General features: G+C 41.7%; 1 protein-coding gene across 1 annotated transcript in view; it reads right to left on the reverse strand.

Annotated features, from left to right (window-relative positions):
• PDE10A (phosphodiesterase 10A) overlaps window positions 1-19,324 on the reverse strand; it is a 393,315-nt gene extending 373,991 nt beyond the window's left edge. The window contains exon 1 of the mRNA XM_009891448.1: window positions 19,234-19,324. Coding sequence (XP_009889750.1) covers window positions 19,234-19,324 — 91 coding nt within the window. The remainder of the gene's footprint in view (window positions 1-19,233) is intronic.
• Between the last annotated feature and the right edge of the window lie 350 nt (window positions 19,325-19,674).

Below are 19,674 nucleotides of genomic sequence, written 5' to 3' on the forward strand. Positions count from 1 at the left end.
CATCAACTCTTCCACCCCTGAGTAATCAAGACCCTTCCTCTTACTTCTCAACTACAATGCAATTTTTTCAGTAGCTGACTGCTCCCGACAGTGTGCAAGGGCACTCCTGCCGCATGGAGTGGAAGTTACGGACTCCCACGGGACTTCTCAATAGCACCCAACTCCAACTTGGCAGTTTCCTACTGAACGGTTTTCCCTCCTTAGCAGGATAAAGCTGATGGGGGAGCAGTATGACCGCAGCAGCCTAACGTGTCAGACTATCTAATAAGTTAAAAAAAGAATATCCTAACTTCATGCTCAACACCTCTCTCTCTAGCTGTTCTTGGCATGCTATTTTTATATATATTAGAATAAAAAAGTTTACAATGTGTTCAGTAAGCTGAGAGCCAAAGTGAGGCCATCCTTAAAAAATGTTCAGTTTCCTACTCCCAACCAACTGCTCCTAGACTAATGTCTGCAACTAGACTCTTACTACTAGGATGGAGGTTTAATTTTTCATAGATTTCTTGTTTGTTGCAGTGAGTTCAGGTCGTAGAGGAGTAAATTCATCACAGGTTGCCCTATAATAAGAAAACAACAAAAACAACAAAAACAACAAAAAAAAACCCAATCCAAAACAGAGAAAGAAACAGAACCATTTCTGAAGGACAGGTTGTGTTATACTGAGAAGAATTTAGGGACTGCATAGAAGATTTCCCAGAATGAGTTCAATACGCTGACCATGAATGAGAAAAAAGAACACAGCAGGTCTGAAAAGTATGATAAAACAACACAAGGACTAGCATAACATCAAACTGATTTTGCTAAGGCATACTCTCAGTTTGTCCAAATTTATTTGCTTTCACTCTTCTGAAGTATTCTGATTGAACCACACAGCTGGGAGGCTGTTGTGAAGCTTTGGTACAATCCTGATGATTCTTGACAATGATTTTTAAGCCATAGCAGTATTGGCCAAATTTTTTATTTATTCATTAAGTAATCTAGCTAAATGAAACACTACTATGCAAGGCTATACTTTATAACATGACTGGAAAATTTTGGTTAGAACCAACATTTCCTGACAGATTGTCAGCAGTATCAGATTCTTATCCATCGTGCCTAGTAAATGCACACTCTTCACTGTTTTCTTATTGTAAAAAAAAAATAAATAAAATTAAAAAATTAAAAAATTTAAAAATCAGCCCATAAAAAACAGTAAGAGACTTCAGGAAGTGCATTTCAATGTGATTACAATACTTTTTGGGTAAATTAAGTCACAGCCTTTGGCCATAACATGACCCGAAGTATGTTGTAATGGTCCACAAATTAAGTGCCTTCTATATGTTATGACTTAGGTATGTACTCCAAACCTTGGCTTCATCATACTTAAAAACATCAGAAGAGAAATTTTTATGTCCTATGACAGCATGCTTTATTAAAAATAATGAGGTTTCAAGAACTTATAATATTTGCAGGAAAGATCATTTCAGCAGGGACATACATCTTTGCAGCATTTATAGTTTTACAGTGAGGCAAGTTACATCAGCTTTAAAAAAAAAAAAAAAAACCACAACAAAACTTAGCAGCCTACACAAATATGTTCAGGTTCTCTCTTACTACAACATCAACTTGAGAACCCCCTTGTGTAAGCACATACGCCAGCTAGACACATTCTCTCACACACGCATCCTTTGACACAAACACTCCTGCCTCTGCATGCTTGCACACAAACACTGCGCTCATATGTTAAACTTCTCGCACGTAATCAATCCTCCGAGCTCTGGCGCTCTCTCACGCGAACACAGACGTGCTTCATACCTTCTCCTCCATTAGAAAACCATGTGAACCATCTGTCACTATTTAACCTCCCAGACCAAGTCAGCCAAATATGCCCCATCTCAGCCCCAGTTGCCCCAGTCAGCCTTCACTGGGGCATATACAGCAACACACTCCTCACAAATAGACCATACTTTTTGCTACTCCCTACCTAACATTAATTTCTTCTCCTTCTCCCATCTCTTCTGCTTTCACTGCCATACGCCCCGTAGCAGGAGGATCTACATTGCTGCTCTTTCCAGCAGTCCGGCCACACCACAAGTTTCCCTCTTTGTTAATAACTTCACACTTCATTATTCTTTGATTGATGAGCGTTTGGGCAAATGGGCACAAAGAATCTTTTTTTAAAAAAAAAACCTAGTAAACATAGGAAGAAAAGAAAGAGACCTACACTTCAAAACCTTGACTGACTATGCTTTCATTTCATAAGTAAAAAAGGAAGAAGGGACAATTTTAACGTTTGGGGCAAACCCCTCAAAACACAGCCACAGGACAGAGAGGTCTAAAAGAAACCCGAAAGCTTTGGTTCCAGTGTGTAAAAGATATGCCAGCCAAAACACAGAAGAAAAAAGAAAGACCACTTTGTTGTTAGGGATCTCAAAAGTGCTGCTGAAGGCAGCACGCTGGACTTCGAAGGAGCAGGATCAAAGCAAGGCTTAAGTACTATTGGCATTTCAGGGAATGTTACAGTATCCCCTCAACCAGTGCAGAAGGTTGGTATTACTCACAAAGGTGTTTAAAGTCTATGAAAGACCTTCCCCAGTTAAATGTCACTTTAAACCACTTCTCTTTCCTCAGATGCAGAACAGAAGTCCACATCTACCCTTTGTACCAGAGAGAGCCCTCAGTACCACTGGTGGTGACACTGCCACACAGGAGCTTACGCCAGACCTGAAGAATTGGTGCAAATTCCTACCCGGAGACAGAACCAAAACATAAACGTCAGCATCTCAAATACTGAAGAGTCTCCAAATTCAGGATTAAACCACAGAGTTTCTGCTTCGCATTGAGTGGACCATCTACTCCTAAAAAGGAACCAACTCTTGGTGGATATTTGCTTTCTTCTCAAGATGATTATGTTGGAGTGCACTTTAAGGAAGGCTTAGATATTATCTAAGAATCTAGCTTTACCTAAATATTTGCTTCATTATCAGTTTTTTTGTTTTGATCTGCAAACTCTTTGAAGAAGGAACTGTTACATGACTTCTGTTTGTACAGCACTTGGGATAATGGCACCTACCAGGGCTGTGACTTACAGCAAAGACTGTGGGGTCCCAAGAAGATTTGGGAAAAGTGTCTACCTCTCTCTTTTGGGAAATGGAGCCATAGTTGGGGACCTCTGCAGACAACTAAGTCAATTTATTAACGAGCGAAAGAAAAATAGCCTGCTGGGGAAATTGTCATTCAAAAATCTGGGAACCATACCTTTCCAGCAGGACCAGCAAGCAGCCTTTAGACATTACTGCAAAACAAGGAGCTTTTGGGCAAGCAAAAATCTCAAGAAGTCTAAGAGTGGTCTGCATATCAGACTTTGCTGAAAGCAAAGCCCCTAGAACCGCCTGCCTATGCAGTGGCACGAGCAGACTCCAGGATAGAGAAGCCCGTCTGCTCTATGACCCCCTGACCTCAGTGAAATTGGAGATCCCATTTCTTCCTTGATACCAAGCTTCTTCCATATTTCACACCACACAGCACCTCTCACCTAACTGTAGCTGGCGTCTGTGCCCTAGTAGAAGCTAAATTGAGATAGAAAACCTGTGCAAGTAACAAGGACTATTAAAACTATTATTGAAAAAAAAATGTATGAGGACTGTTAACAAATGAAAGAAATATCATTACATGATATTCTAGCTGGGACCAATCTAGTTGGGACTTTTTTATTAAGCTACGGTAATAAACATTGACTTTGAATTGTGCACAAGTCTGAATGGAAAGAGATCTTCAAGAGGAGCTTCACCATAGAAAGCTATCAGCAAATGAAAGATGGCTGGACCGTGGCTAATCCCCAAATCCTGTCCTACCACTTCATTACTAGCAATGTCCCAAAAGCTTCCATTGACAAATAGTGTACATTTCCAACACAACAGGCCAGAATGGAACCATATTCAATGGAGCAGATTGCTACAGGTGGAGGGATCATTTGTGAAGGCTGCTAAGAGAGTGTGCTCTTTGGCTTCAATCTAAAAATTACAGGCGAATGGGCAATACTGTTAGCAAAAAGCAGGGAAAATGTTTGCCTTTTACAAATTTCCTAAAGACTTTGCTCTCAGCTTTCTTTTGTGTGTGTGTGTGTTGGAACACCATGGAAGCTGGCCCTCCTACCTAGCACTTGAGCCGTCTCTTCTGGCAAAGCAACCACTGCTCACTGCTTTAATTGGTGATAGTCCCACTCCAGCAGATCCTAGAGTTGGGAGATAGTTCCAGTAAACACAACAGAAGACATGTCTCAAATGTCCATTTTATTTAAAAACAAACAATCCTGCCTCCCAAAAATCCCTCCTTTCCCTTCCACCCCAAGGCGATACAAAGAATTTTCCAAGGCGAAGGGGTTGTTTATACTAACTGCCTGTCACTTAAACAAGAAGCGGGAGAAGTCAGTAACCTTTATATGAAACATCTGTTCAAACTACCATAAGATAAATGATCTACTATTGGAGGCAAAAGAAAGTCCTCAGAAGAGAAAAAAATAAGTTTGGAAAAAGTCAAAAGCCAGACTTTCAAACAGTAATTGACTCCCAGACTAACGTGAAGGTAGAACTGTCAAAATAGAGAACATGGCTGCTTGCAACTCCTACTAAAGCAAGAAGCCCACTCACAATAAAGATAATCTGGATAATTCGCCTCCTGCGGTGAAAGGACTCTCACAACACGCTTAAGGTGTTTGAAATGTGAAACTTCCATGAAAAGACAACAGAAGACATTTGAATACTGTAGAAGTTTATTACAGAAAAACATGTTCAGCAAACATTTAAAAAATGTATTACACACTATATTCAAAAGTGAGTATTTATTTTGATATCTGTTGCTTAGAGTCTCATGCCAGATTCAATTCAATCACCTTAAACATCACATTAGGAATATTCACAGTAGGCCCCTCACCAGCTCAAGCAAGGGCGAGAACAGTGAATGAATGTTCATCCCAATCTCCCTTTCACAACCAGCATCAATTTGTTGCTCTACAGTAGTTAAGCAGAGCCCAATTGTACTGGCCAATGCAATACCTCTAACTTTAATGATTTTCCCTATGTAAGGATGTGGCTTAATGTCATGTACTATGTTCTGTGCCATCTCAGCAAGGACAACATTGAATTTGAGCATAGGTAGGAATAGCATTTTATTTCCGTAATCAAAGTATTGCACTTCATAATTTAGATTTGGAAAACAAAGCTAAATACCAATATAATATCTAAAATTACCAATTTAAAATCAGTTCTGGTACGCTGGTAGAAGTAATTTTCTTAGAGAAGAAAAGAAAAAAAAATCTACAGATTCCAGCAACTAAAAGTATCTCTTCTGGCAGGTAGAGAAGTTCTGGCCTGCAGTTAACCAATAGCAATAGTCAAGCTGAGGAATTCTGGGGTATGACAAAACAGGGCAGAAGCAGCTTTTCCACAGAGAGGTTTCAGACTTACCAAGTATAGCACATGATTTTTATTATTACTAAATATATATATATATATCGCTCCATTCTTGTAACCATTGCCCCCGTTCCTTCGGTACATTCTTGAACTCTTACTAAGTATCATCTGCTTCAACTGGATAATTCAGGTAGCTTTTTTTGGAGTAGGTGCTTCCCATCTTCTGCTATCTGACAAACAGACTCCTAAGTTTAAGTTATTTTAAAATACAAATGCCCAAATGCAACAAACCAGTATACGAAATAGCAGAATTAAGCCTGCAGAATGAGACGGAGATGACAGCAAGACTCGTCTCTTTTTTCCTTCTTCAGTCCCTAACCCCACTCCTCACCAAGTCTCAGATCTGACAAGATGGTGATCACTCATGGTCTAGAAAGCATGAGCAGCTTTCTGAGCAGCACAGGTAGATTTAGAAAGAGGACAAGGAAGAACAGTTTTTATCAGGATCAAAAAGCAGAAGAAAGCAAGATGAACAAAGATGGGTACAACTACAACAACATGTAGGCAGCACAAAGACATCTGGGTTTGTTCAGCATTGGCTTGTTGTCGTTGTGCTCATCAGTGATTAGCAAATTGTGAGAGAGAATATCTGCTTTTACCAGTCTCACCGAGCTGATGAAACAGCTGAAGTTCATACCTTCTGACCTCAGCCGAAGAGCTGGTTATGATAGCACAAGACCCATCATGTCTGATTATCGCTTAAATAAAAATAAATGAAGCCGCCTGAGTCAAATTTGACAGTTAAAGCACAAAAAGCTCCTTACAGAAACCAAACCAAACAAACAAACAAAAAAACCCCACCCAACAGCAAAACCCACAAACCAACCCCACAAGCCTAACCTGGTATTAATATTGTGTAGGCATATCATTACAAATATTAAAAACTTATGCAGGACTTTAGTAATAGCTTTTGGAGTTTTACAAACACCATGCTCCAGGCATATTCCATCTGTAATAACCCGCAGTACCACAGCTGTACAGTTCAACAGCACTCCTAACAGCACCAGCACAGCATTCCCTTTCATGCAAGGATATAAGGTAGATGAGGAGTTACTTAATGTCTCTTACTATCTTCTAGTAAAATCAGAGAATTTAAGAGAACTAAAAGTTACTGAAAAGCAGAGCTGTGCCAGCAGTTTCCAGTGATGACCTGACATGATTTTTCCTCCAACTGACATCCAAGTAGTTATGGAGTTTACAGTCCAGCCCAGCACTCATTTCAAAATGAGCTTTCTGTACCATGTAGTACTCCAGAGACATCTGGAGGATGGAAGAAAATGGTTAAGGAAAATCATTAGCTTATACATTATCATAGCACTTATTTAGGTTTTCTAAATTAGGCATAAACAATTGGAGAGGAGGAAAGCACAGTGTCCTGCAAGAGAATTTGGAAAATCATTTTACAGGGGAAAACTAAAAAGGAAGAATCCAACATGAAACACCAGAAATGTGGTGAAGGGAGCTGTAAAACGAAGTCACAGTATTCCCTGTTTGGAATCTTTTCCCGGATTTCCATTCTCAATAAATCTGTGTAAAATCTTTATTGTACCTTTATTGTAAGGAAGCAAATACAACTTGTGTTCCAACAGCCATAATGAAACCCCTCCCCACTTTACCTAGCACCACAACCAGTGGCAAAAAGCTCCAATGGTCAAACAAAACTCTATAATAAAACTTGTACTACTATAGCCTTGTCAGTGTCATCCTCCTCAGTAACGCTTACCCAAGGCCATTATCTTTCGTAAATTCCCCTGCATGATGCCCAAAAAATAAAACCCAACCAAAAAACCCCCAGTAAACCACTCTCCCTGATCATCAGGTGAGTTTTGTTTCCTTCCCGCTAGAATAGTGGGCAGCAGAAAATAAACAAAAAAACCCAACTGTCCTAAAACAATACTCCCTTCTGGTAACAAAGGGTGTCTAAATACCCCCCGTAAGGTGCTTCAATGAGTGAATGACCTTTTCTCTCCTCCTCTTTTTTTTTTTTTTTTTGGTAAGAGATAGACTTTTAACAGCAGAATAAAACACTAAGAACATTTAGTTTCTTTTAAAGAAAAGCATTTTCAAACAGATAAAAGCAAGGATGATCAAATAAGAATTTCTGTAGGTCTAATATTACTTTCAAAAATACTGACTTTTGCTTTTAGTAAAAGGAGATGGGATATTAAACTCGGTGAAGAAGAGTTACCTTCAAATAGTAACATAGTGCAAAGGACCACCCTACCATACCAGAATGACGCATAAGCTATTTCACAGTTTAATTTGTATAAACTAACTGGTATCATTCAAGCTGAGTCATGACAAGCCTGCAAAGATTTGAACAGTCGATATGTATTTGGAAACAGAGGTCATTGCATCAAAGGTCATGAAATGCCACTTAAGACACTACGTGGTTTGCCATGACTATGAACATAGCACAACAAGGCGAGACATTTTTTTCTGAGCTTTTTTGTCTTAGAAGTCTTGAAGCAAAATATTCTGGCCAAATCCTAATTGACTTTGTTTGACTTGGGATTATTTTTCGCTCACCTACATGCCCCATTCCATCCTGCCATTTGAACAGCAGCATTATCGCAGAGCACAGATGCAGCGGAGTATCACAAGATGGGCCTTTCTGAGGAAAAGTGAAATAGTATCAGGAAACTATAAATACAGGAGAAGGTAGGAGCAAGCAGACAGAACTTCCTTGCCCATCTTCCTGCCCTCCTTGCAGGTCTACCAGAAAACACTCTCTGCCTTGTTACCTGCTCCCTTCTGTCCATCTCATGGTTGTCTTCACAGGACTTGATAGTATTTCTGCGAGGTAAAGAAAAACACTTTGCACAAAACTCACTTGCTGGAGTACTAAGACAGAGAAGAGTAAATAGAGGAAGATAAAGATGGAAGAGTTCGATGACTTCAAACAAACAAAAAAAAACCAAACCCCAAAACCATAAAATGAGCAATTTTAAAAATACAGCCCTGTATGTGTGTGCCAGATTTATTAGATTGCAGGCTCTTTGGAGCAGGGACCACGCAAGACAAGGTGGCTATTCAGTGCTCAAGTACACGCTTGCAATCAGCTGAGGCTGCCTTTGGACATGACCTCATTGTAAAAACATTACCCTCGATCACAGTGGTCCTTGAAAACTGCCTCCTGGCTAGTTGATCCTTATTACAGATTTCACAGTAGCTATTAGGTATATTTGCATCTGTGTCTTTAAAAAAATGAGAGAGATACCTGGGGAGTTGTGGGGGGAGAAGTAAAAAAGCACTTCTGAACAGATGATCTTTACAGCCCCCCCCTTCCCCCCCCCGCCGCTAGAAGCTTCCCACTCAGCTTCTGCTCCTATTTGTTCATCTTTCCCTGGCAAGAACTACTCTTAACTGTGTTAATTTTCCTTTTTGTGGGTTAATGTTGGGTAACGCGCTTGCAATTGCCCACAACTAATAGATTTCCAGTGACTGACTTTACTGCACTCCTCACAGTAAATAGGGCATATTTCTTGAACCAGGGTCATTTTAGGGGATTCCAGAAAGTACCTTCAGACATTTCATGGCTTCATTTAAACAGCTGCTTTCTTGGTTCCATGCAGGATTTTGAGCAGGAGGACAGTATCTTCAAAGGGAGGTCACTATCCCCTAAAATATTAAGTGAGAACCATTTCGAGAGTTTGAACAAAGCATGAAGCATGACCTTTTTTCATTTATTTATTTAAGGCTAAACTTGGCAGATATGAAAATATCCAACTGTAGTTAGACAGCCATGATCTCAGCCTCTGGCTGTGCAAAGACATCTTAAATCTGTAGGTTCTGTGCAGATCCAGGGGATTTTTGCCAAAATGTTTCCTGAATAAAATTAAATATTCCTTCATGTTAAGCTTTACATTTTTTTCTTTCTCCTTCCTTCATAGCCTATAATAATCCCAAATTAGAAATATATAATCCTTTGGGATTAGTGGTGCTTATTCGGCAGTTTCCCAGCTGAAAATGACTGACATCACAGAATCATAGAATGGTTTAGGTTGGAAAGGACCTTGAAGATCATGAGTTCCACCCCCCCTGCCATAGGCAGGTTCATTCTTTGATGATTAAAAAAAAAGGTTGTGTCACACATCATCTGCCTTTAAAAACCAGCGAGGCACAGCCTGTTCCTAATTACTCTCCATTTACCTGGGAGTGATACAAGGAGAAGGTGAGAAGACATAATCCTACCAAGGAAAATCTCAGGAGCACCCAATGCCTGGGTTGCAGTCCCAGAATGAATGGCATCTGTCAAGAGCATCCTGAAAGAAGCCGCATAGCAAAAGCCACTTGCATCATTAGCTGCAAAAGCCTAGAAGAAGGATTATCTAGATTTTTTGGCCCTTCAAAACCCAATAAAAATGTTGTATGCAGCATATATATGTATAACTACATTGATCTCTTCCCAGTGTTAATCCACCCTTCCTTGGATTTAGCAGCTTCACATCTTGATGAAAATCTTTTCCAAAGCTGCATGTGCAGCATTAGCAGAGGTGTACATTTAGGCTTCTTCACAAGTAGCAGCTACCACCAGTCAGGACTGTGGCTTTGTATTTCACAGAGTAGAGAGGGAAAGATGACTACCTGTGGCTTTCTCCCTACCTACCCAGACTAACTGCAGTGGGTCTTTCCTTCCCCCAGATGTGGCAGTGGAAGGTGTGTGGCTAGCTTACAGCTGTCTTCCTGTGTAGTTTTAAATCTGTGGAGCTGTATGCTGCCATTGTTGATACGCCAACTGTAGGCTTTTCATCTAGTCAAGTGCTTGTCTCTCACGTGCACCTTCAACTCCCTGTCCAAATCTCTGCACGTGGTTCTTGCATACAGCCCTGAAATCGCAAGTATTTTCAAACTTCCTTATGCTAAGGTAAGCATATTCAGTTTGAAACTACCAGACTATGCAAGTCAAAGGACAAATGGTATAAGAAGGACCAACATTCAAATAGGACCTTCTACAGAAAAGTACCTGAATCTTAAGAATTAGCCTGTTTCAGGTACCATGCCCAGAACGCAATGAAATCCAATGATTTGCCTCAACACCCTACATGGGCCACAGCGCCGTCTCCTGGAATCAGAAGTTCCATTGCAAGAATATGCTGCAATCCTTCACATGCTGTAAAGAGCACAAAACAAAACAAAAAATCCACAACATCCCCAAAACACTGAAGGCAAGGGCCTTGAGTTAACCAATGCAAAAATTTCTTTCTTGCGCAACATTTCTTGCATTTCCAAGAAGGTACCGAGCTTCTTAAGAAGCAAGGCCTTCCTTATGCTGAGGAAGAGCAGCAGAGTTGTGAGAACAGTCCACAGCTCTGCCCCCCCCCCCCCCCCCCACCAAGGCGCGACAACCGGGGGTTCTGCCCCCCCCCCCCCCCCCCCCCCCTCCAACAAGTGAGGAAACTCTTCATGCCCTGCAGGCGCGTTCACCTGCTAGCTACCACTGCCCAGACAAGCCACGATAGGACTCTCTGAGCCCTTTTTTGGTTTGGCCTTGAAAGAGACTAGAAGCACTCATGCAGCCTTATATAGATGGCAAAAACCAGCTGAAAAGCAGGAGGAAGGCCACTTACTCAATTGCTTCTTGACAGTTTCTAGGTGTGAGTGCTCCCAGTTCCATTTCTGGCAAGGTCACACAAAGTTGAAATCACCTGTAACTTATTTTATTTTTTTTCCCAAAGACAGCTGAAGAATCTGCATGGACAGTTAGAACAGACCTACCATCTGATCTTACTCATTTGCAATCCTTAGTTACAAAGCATAACACTGGAAAGTGATTAACAATATACAGAGCAGATCTGCAAAGCCTGAATAATAATTATAGAGCACATAAGCCTATATCTTAGCTGTATCCATGCTAAAGGAAATATGAAAAAAAAAAATAATAATGCAGGTGAATGAAGACTAAAAGTGAAAAATAATCAGACTTTCCACGTGCAAGGTCTAGAAAGCTAACCTGATCACAAACAGAACAGAACAGTCAATTTGCTTATCTTGCACAGATATTAATTTGTTATGCTAACCTAACAGCTACACAAAGATTAAGAAAATTGCATAAAAATGGTTATGAAAAAGGGTTATTCTTGAAAATAGTGTTCTTCTGACATTTAGCCTATGCCTGTGCAGAGGTTGCCTTCTTCCAGGTGCCTTGACATCTTTGCTTTGTCATTTTTCTACCTTCATCTCTAAACTTAAGTAAGCCATCCCTTGAAGGCTGAACATCTATTAGTGCTTTCCAAGTACAATCTGAGGATTATCTTTGTTTCCTCTCTCATTTCTTATAATTATCATTTCATACTGCTGACACGTATGACTCCTCCACCTCTGATCCGTACTGTACTGGTTTTCATTTTTAATTTTCCTGTATTACATCTGGGGCCAACACTAACTGAAAAACAATGTAAGAATCAATCTATTACCAACTGCCCCTCAGCTGAGTTACGGTACTCAACTAAAACACAGTGTGGATGGCTTTAATACAGCTTGACACCCAAACTACAGCTGCTCATTCCACATGTTAGCAGACATCCTAGGAATGAGCTTAGGAACACAAGCTCAATTGCCCAATGTGTAGGCACACCTTAAATGTCAACATGATTAGCCACCACACTGTGGCTGAACTGATAAACACACAAACCGACGATATTCTAGCCCATCAAACCCAGACAGCATCCCTCTTCTCCTCCTCCAGCATAAAGCCACAACTGTTGCTCACTGAGTTGCCAAGGTTTTTGCATTATCACTAGTAACTTAAAAACAGGATTATGCCCAAATAGTACAAAAACTTTAAGGCCAGAGGGTGAAAACACAAAGCGACTTTATTAATAAACAAATGTTTTGTTACAGATTATTAACAGTCTCTGGGTTTGCATATGAACAACACAATGCCTTTAACAAAATAAAGACATCTGCATTCGTGTCACTTGGCTTGCACAACTCTCCTCCTTTCCATATAGAAGCACTGGACTCAGGAACCATGGCAAGGTGGAATCATCAATAAAACAGCCTCCTGCCAACACTGGGTGATCAGGTGAACGTGGACACCATGACAGGGAGACCGGGACTCTCCCTCATACATGTCATAGTAAGGGCAGATATCTATTCCTTGGCTGACCAGGAATAGGGAAGAAGCTTCATTTATGTATTTATTTACAGAAAGAGGAGAGTGGCTAAGGAAAACAAACAGAAACAATACAACACCTGGTTTGTAAATCCAGGAGATTCATACACATTTTCATTCTACCAGAAATTAAAGGAAACCTGCAAAGTTTTTACATTGTCAATTTCGCTTCTTTTATAATCCTTTCACCTTTATGACTGTCCTCCCTATTTAGCTTTTTCTGCAAGTTTTAGAAGGCATCCTAAGTCAAGAGCCTTTCTTCTCTGTCTGCCAGGGTCTCCATTACCCAGGCAGCACTTCTACAATCAGGGGAACACCTGAGACCAGGTGAGGGCCAGGGTCTCCAAAGACTAGCCCCAGTCCCCTCTGGAAGGCCATTCGAGCTCCCTGTGCAGTCAGGGGGATGTCTCCATTGAAGATCTGTTTCAGAGCTGCTCTCTCCCCACTGAGTCTCTAGGTAGGGAGACAGCAACCACCAGGTATGGACCCAGCCTACTGCGCAACTTGACTCCGTTTAACAGCATTTGCTACTTTGTGTTAACACCTACTGGTACACTGGAGTATCACCATCTGCAGGTTAGTACACCCGGAGGATGTACTAACATCTTGCACTCACAGCCAGATGGAAATGGGGCTACAGCACCATCATCGCAGTGACTATCGTACAACTTCATGGAGCTCAGAGTCTCAAAGAGTTACCACAAAGCTTCACGAGATGTTTTTCACGGAAAGGCTGGTTATTTAACTGAAGTCCCATTTTTAAAAGGCACTCAGGAGACTTCTCCGCTGCTTTTCGCTGAAATTTCGATTCCTGACTCACTAGGCATTTTTATAGCATTACCATACACACTACATGACCAGCATAGCTGAAATGTCTAAGTGCCCACAAATAATTAAAAAGTCATCTCCATTTTTAAAATGTTTGGATAAATTTATTTATAGGGCGATTCAGTAATTCACCCAAAGTCACACTTTCCAACCAAAGCAACTATGTCAAGTACTTAAAATATCGCCCCTTTCCCTACGGCTCTGCCTCACAACGTCAGCTGGGACAGCTTTTTTCTCCTAGAATGCAGATAGTGACCTCACATCTTGGTAGCAGCAGCTCAGGACCGAGCTGTACTAGGCAGTACTGAACTGCTGGACAGAAAAGTTCTCTCCTACATGGAAACACCAACTCAGCAAAACGCTCAAGCATTAGCCTTTGTATTTTACTTCAAACAAGGCTCATAAACTTATACTGAGGCACACGCTAACATACCTTGCTGAATCAAACAGGAACAGAAAAGCTCAACAGCCTTTATGAGACAGTGGCTGGGAAGGCAACCCAGCAACAACACCTGAGGAAGACATTTTTTTTCAGCGAGTGCTTACAATGCTTTTTCACAGTATATATACCTTGTCCCCACTCTCTCTTCCCAAATGTTTTGAATTCTCCTTAGCTTTACGTCTTCCAGCATTCTCAGTTTGCAGCTTCGCATACATTGAAGTGGGTTGGTAAAATTGTCTTCCTTTTCAGCATGTTGAATTTGATCCTCTGAAACCAAAAGTTAGACCCCATCTATCATTCACATCTGGAATGCAGATCCTTGACCATCTCAGGAGAAAGAGATCAAAAATAAAAATCTACACAGGAAACTACCAGTAACCATTGAGCTAATCAGCTTTGGAAAGCATGGTTTCTTTTCCATTAACAAAGCCCTTAAAAAGCGGTTGTGGTGTTTCTTTTTTTTTTTTTTTTTTTTTTTTTTTTTGGTGACACAAAAACTTTTTCCTCTGACCAGAGTCAAAAGGATCACTTTTTTTCCGTGCTATTACAGTATCAGCACAAAACCCAAGCTGTACAATAATTCCCGTCCCTTTCCCATGCCCTCACAAACACATAAGCCACCGTCACTAAACACCTTAACTCCAAGTAGCCAGATCTTCCAGAGTGGGGATCCAGAGGCAGTGAGGGCTTGTTTGTTTCAGGGATCAGAAGCTAAGCAGAAAGAAAGGAATGGCCAGGACACAGAGGATGGAGAAAAGTAAGTACGGGAGAAACTGAAGCCTCAAATCGCACACACAAGGGAAAAACTGCTTTTGCTTTTCCAACTGTATCAGAGAAACATGAACATCGACAGCAGCGTGCAGAGCTCGAAGGAATCCCAATAGTCACTTGCATGATAAAACAACAAATGGAGTAAAGACTGTAACTTTAATTGTATTGATGAAGAACGAGTACGGGGGGGAAACTGTCATTCAGAAGTTGGGTTCAATACTGATTTCCATTACACCAATGTAAGCCTTCAATATCAGGACAGAACTTCGTTTCCTGTGTCTGATGATCCCAAAATAAAATTTAATAATAATCAATAACTTAATACCAAAGTTCAAGACAAACGTGAATGCTAAGCACTCACATAAATCATCTAGTATTAGTCAGAGAGAACAGTTTAGTATAAACTGCTCCCCCTAGTAATTACTAGGGAAGTAGCCTTTGCGTAGCAGTGACCCTCAAGAGGGCTTTGGTTAAAAATAACTGAGACCCTCAAAATCCTGCAAACACTTCCTTATGCACGTGATTAACTTTTGTGCACATGGCCGGTCCCATTGAATTCAAAGAACGTAATCACATCTTAAAAGTTACCCTTGGGCAGACAGGAGTTCAACTTTGCCTCTGGAAAGTTTTGCAACAGTTGTCTCTTTAGAGACCAATTTTGTAAAGTGCAGAAAACCCTCAACTATCACTCATATTTGTGACAATGGAGACCATTCAGCACCCTGAACAACTGGACCACAGGGGAGGTGGAAGAAAAAATGCATTTATTTCTCTTCATATGCATTCCAAATAGAGAAAGAGCAGCCCAGTGAGAATTTGGAGATTTTTCCTTCCCCGAATCCATCATGGTCAAAAATCTCTGCAAGAAAATTTCCAAAATAATGTATTATACTATATCCAGAAGCAGCATTACTGAATAATTTAGGCACAATGTCATGTTGCATTTGGTCTTGAGAAGTGTCCACATTTTATTTGTTTGTTTTTAAACCAACACCCTCCATTTTTACATCTTCCACACTAGCTTTCAACACATTCGGAGAAAACAGCAATTTGCAGAAAACAGGATCATTCTTCAATTTTTTTGTGCTAAAATTTTGAGCAAAAGGTTTATCGCCAGAAGGGAAGACCTCTGCTTCAAATGGAGCTGAAAAAAAAATATCTTTGCCGTTTGACTTGCACTGAAGCCTGAAAGATTTGGTCAAAAGGCAGGAGACATCTCCTGAAATACAGTTGTCCACATCCATTCTAGATGTTTGCACTACCTTTCTGTTCAATTGGCAGAAACAGCATTTCTCAGATCTGATCCTGCTGACTAAATGTAGACTTCCACTTCAGGAAGAGATTAATTGCTCCCTGGAAACGTTCTGCTTCTTGACTATAAAGGGAGTCCAGAGAGCTGCGTTTCAACAGACGAATCCCACCTTCTCCATGCTGGGTATTGCACTGAACGACCATATCTGCTTCCTCTGCTAAGACGCCATCAGCTTTGCTGGAGTTTCTGCCACTTAGACTGGTACAAGTAAAACAGCGTAGTTACCCTAGGCTCCGTGCACAGTCAGTGAAAAGAAAGGGGCACCTCCGAGAGGCAATTCGGCTTACGTACAAATCTGAATTCTCCCCAGAAATGCCACTGTGTCTCCACAGATTATGGGAATGAGCCTCAGGAGTTCACCTCTTAATGAGGTGAAGCAGTGAAGTGCCTTAAGTTAGACAGACAGGTTCAGGCTCTCACTATTGAGAAGGTGGGAGATGCTGAGTACTCTCATCCCTTATCTCCTCTCCACACCAGTGAGGCTTGAAACATATAGCGCCAGACCCCATAATAAAAGGCAAGGTTACAGTATGGATTACAGAGTCCTTCATAAAATACTTTGAAGAAGAGTAAAAACAAAACCACACCAGGGAAGTTTGAAAAATCTGCATCGTGGCCTACATAGTGTCTGTCCACCCACAGCTTTGCCAAGTGAGGATAAACAAGAACTGAATGAAACTCCGCAAGCGCACACTTCAGTTGGCCAAATATCCAACACAGTCTGGAGCAGCTAAGAATTAGTCTGCACTCTCTCAAGATTTAAAAACAGAAGCGCAGACCCTTAAAAGGGTCTGAGATTCATCTGTTAGTAATGCATGCCCTCAGCTGACCAGGTGACATGGAGACATAAGATGGCAGACCCGGATCCAGGCACTCTGTCACCAAAAGAAGTCACCTCATTAGCTGAGGACAGCAGGGCTTCTGCATTCGACTTCTGCAGGAACACAGGATTTGGCAGCCTCCAGAAATCTGAGCTCTCTATTTTTCTTCCCTTCGTTTACTAATGCCCATTTCCCCTTCCCCGCCTCCCTGCTCCCAATGCACACAAGTTTTAACGCTAAAACCCAGGAGTTACATGGCTTTTCCATACTTCTGGGCAAATACTACACGCTCTCCCTCCAAACTAGCAAGTATGCCTTCTCCACGGAGGTAGCAAACCTGCTGTAAGAGCACAGTGCTTCATAGTGAAATACTTCAGAATAATCCCAAAAAATTACCTGCACATCTCATGCCTTAAGAAAGCTTCACTTCCACCATCTCACATGAAAATACACTCCCTACATTGTGATACATTGCACACTTAATGGTTTCTACAGTTACGTAGTCACAGACAATGTAATTAACAAGCAACATTCCTTCCTGTAAAATAGGAGGGAGAAAATAAACAGAATAAAAGTTCACAAAAATAAATTTGAGCTCAGAAATAAAACTACATTTTTAATTTAATTTCATCATTTATTGTGTCAGAGACGACGCAAGCCTGGATTACCTAGGTGCAAGCACAGGTTTTCAATCAGTCTGATTTACAAAATACCTTGTGTCCCCTTACGAGGAAAATGATACCTTATTTACTCTCTTAAAATAGACATCAATGCTTCATTAAATATTTTTTCACTCTCCATTTCATTTGTTTTGTACACACTGAAATAAAGTAAAAAAATCCTGGTTTAAAGTTATATTTTGTTTTCTGTTTCTTGTTACATAACCAGAAGTGTTATAGGAAATACTACTGTGGAGTTAAAAAAAAAAAAAAAGGAATTAAAAAAAAAAAGAAAAACAGGCACACATCACTGCATCACAATAATGTGTAAGGTGCTCCTACACCCACTATTGGCATACATTTAAATTAAAATTACGTGTAATCTATAGCCAACTTTCAGGTCTATGCTAAATGCCCTTTCTGTGTTTAACCTCCTCCATTGCTGACAAAGAGGTAAGATTTTCCAGGTTAGTAACAGCAAAATTCCATACTGCAAAAACATTGAATACTGTCATGCAAATAAAGTCATTCACAGGGTCTGAAAACGTCCCTCCTATGTCAAGATTGGTCTTAAGCAGAGAAATGGTAAGAAAATATGAACGTGGATCTTATTTTCTTGTGGGAGAGCCAAGCAATTTAAAACCAACAACCACATAAACCCTAAACCATGTCTTTTGAGAGAGATGGTGAATCACTACCAGTGCTCCTTTCTAATAAAACCAGAAGAGCACACCAGCCACCGTGCTGGAGACATTTCCTTGCAAAAAGCAAAAACATCCATGGTGGCGACTGAATTTCATGATCTGGGTGACTTGTGACATTATGATCTTTCACATCCCTTACAAAAAGGGCCACGGACTCCATGTTGGAGAACACACTCATTCCATCCCTCCCTGCTCTGCGTACACCTGCCCAGGCAAAAGCACCGCATTTCTGAATTTGAGCATGCACAGAGACATATTCACATCATCGTCTGAACCCACCACACACCCACCATCTCCCACCGTAGCCTCCAGAGCCGTTCGCAACAGCCTGAAACACTGCTCTGAATCCAACCGGTATTTTCCTCTCCTCTCTGCATTACAGCCACAAGCCCGGAGCCCCGTAGCTCAGCTTGGTTCATCTGGGCCCACTTAGTCAGAATAAACACAAAGGAAGGGAACCCACTGGGCTGACTGAACAGCAAGAAGAAATTTGGCTGCAGAACTCCCTCTCACTTGTGCGCACAGCTGATTTTACACCACTCTACTGCTACGTTGATATTATCTTGTCAAAAAGTACAGAGCAGCTTTCACCACAAATACTTGGAGCTCGAAAATTACAGCAAAGCAGCAAAGCTGGGGAAAACCCAACTTTAGCTGGATGCAAAGTGCGCTGCAAGTGCAGCGTTTGAAGCCTCAACATGACGCAACCGAAATCGCACCAGGGAGAGGGGCTTGGTGAAGGAAACTGGACCCACGCAAAACCACAACGTATATATTAGGTGCCTATAGCTCATTCGCTGCCCAAGCTAGGAGCGCCCTGCAAACAGAGATTTACACAAGCTACAAATCAACGAGGCAGCGTGGCTATGCCCATGCCAGTGACAAACTGCAGTGGGGATGGCAGCTTGGACCGCTCGGCAGACCCGCCGCCCCCCTCCCACCCTCCCTTCCCTCTCCCCTTCCCCTTGCCCCCCTTAACCCTTCCCCTCTCAGAAGTTCAGTGTCGGTGCGGTGGGAAGAGCCCTGCGGTTTCCAGCCCGCTGGTGGGAGCAGCCTGGCCTAAACGCCAAAGTCACCCCGGTGTGGTGTCGGCCGGCCGGCCACCTGCAGGCCTCCGCCGCCCTACCTTGCTCCTCGCCGGCCCCAAAGCAGGCTCTGGGGTCCTCGGGGGGGAGCCGGGCTCCGCCGCCCTCCAGGGCTTTGCGTTTCTTCGACATCTGGTCGGTGTTTGGGAGTTGAGTTTCTCCTCTCTCTCTCCGGGGAGATGAGTGTATGTGGAGAGAGAGGGAGAGTGTGAGGGAGAGAGACACGGGGAGGGAGAGAGAGAGATTGAAAGAAATCGCTGCTTAAAGAGAGGGGAAGAGACTTTGGAGTGGCTGGAGAGCAAGTAGGAGGCAGGGACTAAGTGGAGAAATCCTACAAATCACAATCCCATCAATTCAGCCCCACGTCTAAAGGGGCTGTTGAGGTCTCCCCCTTCCTGGCTCATTCATCTGAGTGTGTGAGTGAAAATTAAAGAGAAAGGAAATAGTCCTCTGTTGATTTTCCAAATGTTAGCGGGTGGTGC

Source organism: Charadrius vociferus, unplaced genomic scaffold, assembly GCF_000708025.1.
Source record: "Charadrius vociferus isolate BGI_N301 unplaced genomic scaffold, ASM70802v2 scaffold68, whole genome shotgun sequence".
Lineage (NCBI taxonomy): Eukaryota > Metazoa > Chordata > Aves > Charadriiformes > Charadriidae > Charadrius > Charadrius vociferus.